The sequence below is a fragment of the Borostomias antarcticus genome, assembly GCF_949987555.1.
Source record: "Borostomias antarcticus genome assembly, chromosome: 4".
Lineage (NCBI taxonomy): Eukaryota > Metazoa > Chordata > Actinopteri > Stomiiformes > Stomiidae > Borostomias > Borostomias antarcticus.
This window is the reverse complement of record NC_140237.1, coordinates 23,566,346-23,569,102: the sequence shown is the minus strand read 5'-3', so window position 1 is coordinate 23,569,102 and position 2,757 is coordinate 23,566,346. Positions and strand designations below refer to the sequence as shown.

Here is a 2,757-nt window from a genome sequence, read left to right as displayed (position 1 = left end):
CTGCCGTCGCCATTTCTGTCCTCCTGGTTCAGCTCGCGCGCGGGTGGATAGTGTGGTGCTCGTGCTGCTGCGAGTGAGCGCGTGCGTCTACGTCCGGGGTTGGGAGCGACAGGCGCACACATACAGTAGCCTACGCACACACACACACACGCACACACGCGCAATTTTGATTTCACTATTAGCCTTTCTGTGCGAGTTTCTTAGCCAGGGATGCTTCATTGCAAACAAAGCAGGGTACGCTGAAACAGTAAAATATATATTGAGTCATGAGAAAATCTTGTCAGTTTTCTGAGCCTGTTTTTCGTATTATATTTTAATATTAATTAGTAGCCTACAGTAGGCTCGATGCTTTTTATTTTTCATTAGCATAGGCTCACGCAACGAATCCCTACACTTCTTCAAAATACACTTGTCATTGGGTCATCTGCCTTTTCATTATAGTTTGAACATAAACCAACAAAGAAAGTCTTTAGTTTATTCATTTATGACCGACCGAGTGGAGGTTATAATTAGGCGGAAGTGGGTCGTCTTCTAGGGGTGGAGTTAGCAGGTGCACAGGTGAAGCGGGGAAATAAATATGCGGAAGTAGAAAATCTGTGTCAAAATAAACGAAGAAAATAAGTACTAGGCTTCTGAATTGAACACTGTCCAGTATCAAGAGAGTAGGTATTGTAGACCTGTTGTAATTACTAAACATATTCGATGTCATCAGTAATCAGTAATTAATTTGTAAACGGTTCAGTTTTGACGTTGATGAGTGCATTCGCTATGAGTCAGGTGCAGACTGTAGGCTAATTTAATTATTTTTTTCTGTCAAATGAAAGCCCGCCCAAAGTGTCTTTGTGTTCAGTGTGTGTAGTCAGTTCAGTTCCACTATTGTGTCTGACAAGGATGCCTGCTCTAGAGCTCGACCCCCAAGATCATCTGTCTATCGTCACATTATTGACTCCACTGTCAGTTTTACCACCTGTTGAAATCTTCACTTACCTTCACTTTCCTGTATCTAGCAATTTTGTCACAGGTGGTGTTATATATTCTCAATGACGAAGTGTGTGTGTGTGTGCGTGCGTGCGTGCGGTGGTGGTGTGTGTGTGTGTGTGTGGTGGTGGTGTGTGTGTGTGTGTGTGTGTGTGTGTGGGGGGTAATAGCTTGTAATTAGCATCTCTCAATATTGGCATAGTTTCTAACTTTTTTCGCCATTTATATAAAACGGTTGTCTAAAGTCGTCATAGGTAATGTAGCCTATTCGTGTTATTCTTAATTGTAAATAAGTATGTATCATTTAACTTTCAAGGGTTTTGCTGAGAACCAGACAACGCCTGAAAGGAGCCAAAACATGAAGAGAGATGAACCCAAGAGGCACAACCGAGAGAGGGAGACCTCACACGACAGAGGTCGCTCCTCGTATGAGGACAGAGGCTGGGACATGGAGAGAGACGGAGATAAGCGTAACAGAGACTGGGAGGAGGAGAGGGGCTCTGGTAATGATAGGAGGGGCCGGGAGGAGGACTACACCGGCAGACAGAGGGACATGACACCCCACTCTCACAAGGACCCACCTGATCACAGACGCAGTCAACTGCAAGGGCACTCGCCTAGACAGTAAGGGCCAGTCCCAAATAAACAATACAACTGAAATGTTTGACATTGACAACCCTTAAACCTTTGTAAATGTTGGACCCCCCCCCCTGCAGGTTCAGAGATGCCTCCAACTCCCCCTCTGAGGAGGAGCGTTATGAGCCAGAACGCAGACAAGCCATCTACAACCTCAGATACATCTTAACATCCAGAGGCCAGTCCTGCACACAACACATCGCACATATGTGTATATGAATGAGAGCATGAATGAGTGAGAAGGGGGGAGGACATTCGCCTGCTCTTCTCCTGGAATGTGGTCAGACAGGTTACTTTTGACCTACTCATGAACAGGCCTCATATCTCAAATCAACGCTCACTTTTATAGGCACAGTTCGATTTGCACCATCCTCCCTTTACTATATAGCTTAAGCACAATTTTAATTGCTGTGTGGGAGTGTAATTCTGTGTGCCTCTCTTTCTGTCCCTCCAGGTCTCTGCCAGATAATGGAGGTGTTTGTCAACCTCCTGATAGTCATCTGCGCTGGGGTTCCCTACAGCAACTCAGGGGGCTACCGTGACCTGGCCAGCCTCGGGGGGATCTACCACTACTACTTTGGGGGGGCCAACGCCTTCACTGGGGCCGATGCAGACAGGGTGAAGGAGCTGGACCAGCTCTTCCACCGGCTCAAGCTGCCTCCATACATCTTCAGCATGGCATGTGGCGGCTCCCTGATGGGCTACGCCTGCGTCATGCTGGCCCTGGGCGTCCTGCGGGTCCCCTACCGCTGGCCCCCGGTGCTTCTGGGGGAGGCCCTGCTCAACCTCCTCATCGGCCTAGGCTACATCCCTGCCCTGGCCTTCCTCTTCATCAAGCTCCAGGAGACATACGACAGCCCCATCTGTAAGGAGAGGGAACAGCTCTACAAGAGCAAAGGCCACCAGGGCTTCGAGTGCCAGATCCACGGGGCAGACATCGCTGTAGGCCTCTTTGGGGTGCTGGGAGTCCTGCTTTTCCCGTTTGGTGCAGTGCTGGCCATCCGTGCCTTCAGGGAAGTGCGTGAGATAAAGAAACGGAGAGCAGCGGAGGACAGTCACTTGTAGGAAGGGGGGGGGGGGCTACCCTCCACACTGTGATAAATAGAATTACTAAAGGTCAAGTCTAGGATTGTATTGAAGCTG

The 2,757-nt window shown here is 48.6% G+C and overlaps 1 protein-coding gene across 1 annotated transcript; it reads left to right on the top strand.

Moving 5' to 3' along the window:
• The first annotated feature begins 557 nt into the window (after positions 1-557).
• Positions 558-2,757, top strand: marveld3 (MARVEL domain containing 3). The gene is made up of 4 exons (XM_084437178.1): positions 558-662; positions 1,295-1,602; positions 1,695-1,792; positions 2,069-2,757. Exons 2-4 carry the CDS (start codon positions 1,337-1,339, stop codon positions 2,677-2,679), a joined length of 975 nt encoding a protein of 324 aa, XP_084293304.1. The 5' UTR covers positions 558-662; positions 1,295-1,336; the 3' UTR covers positions 2,680-2,757.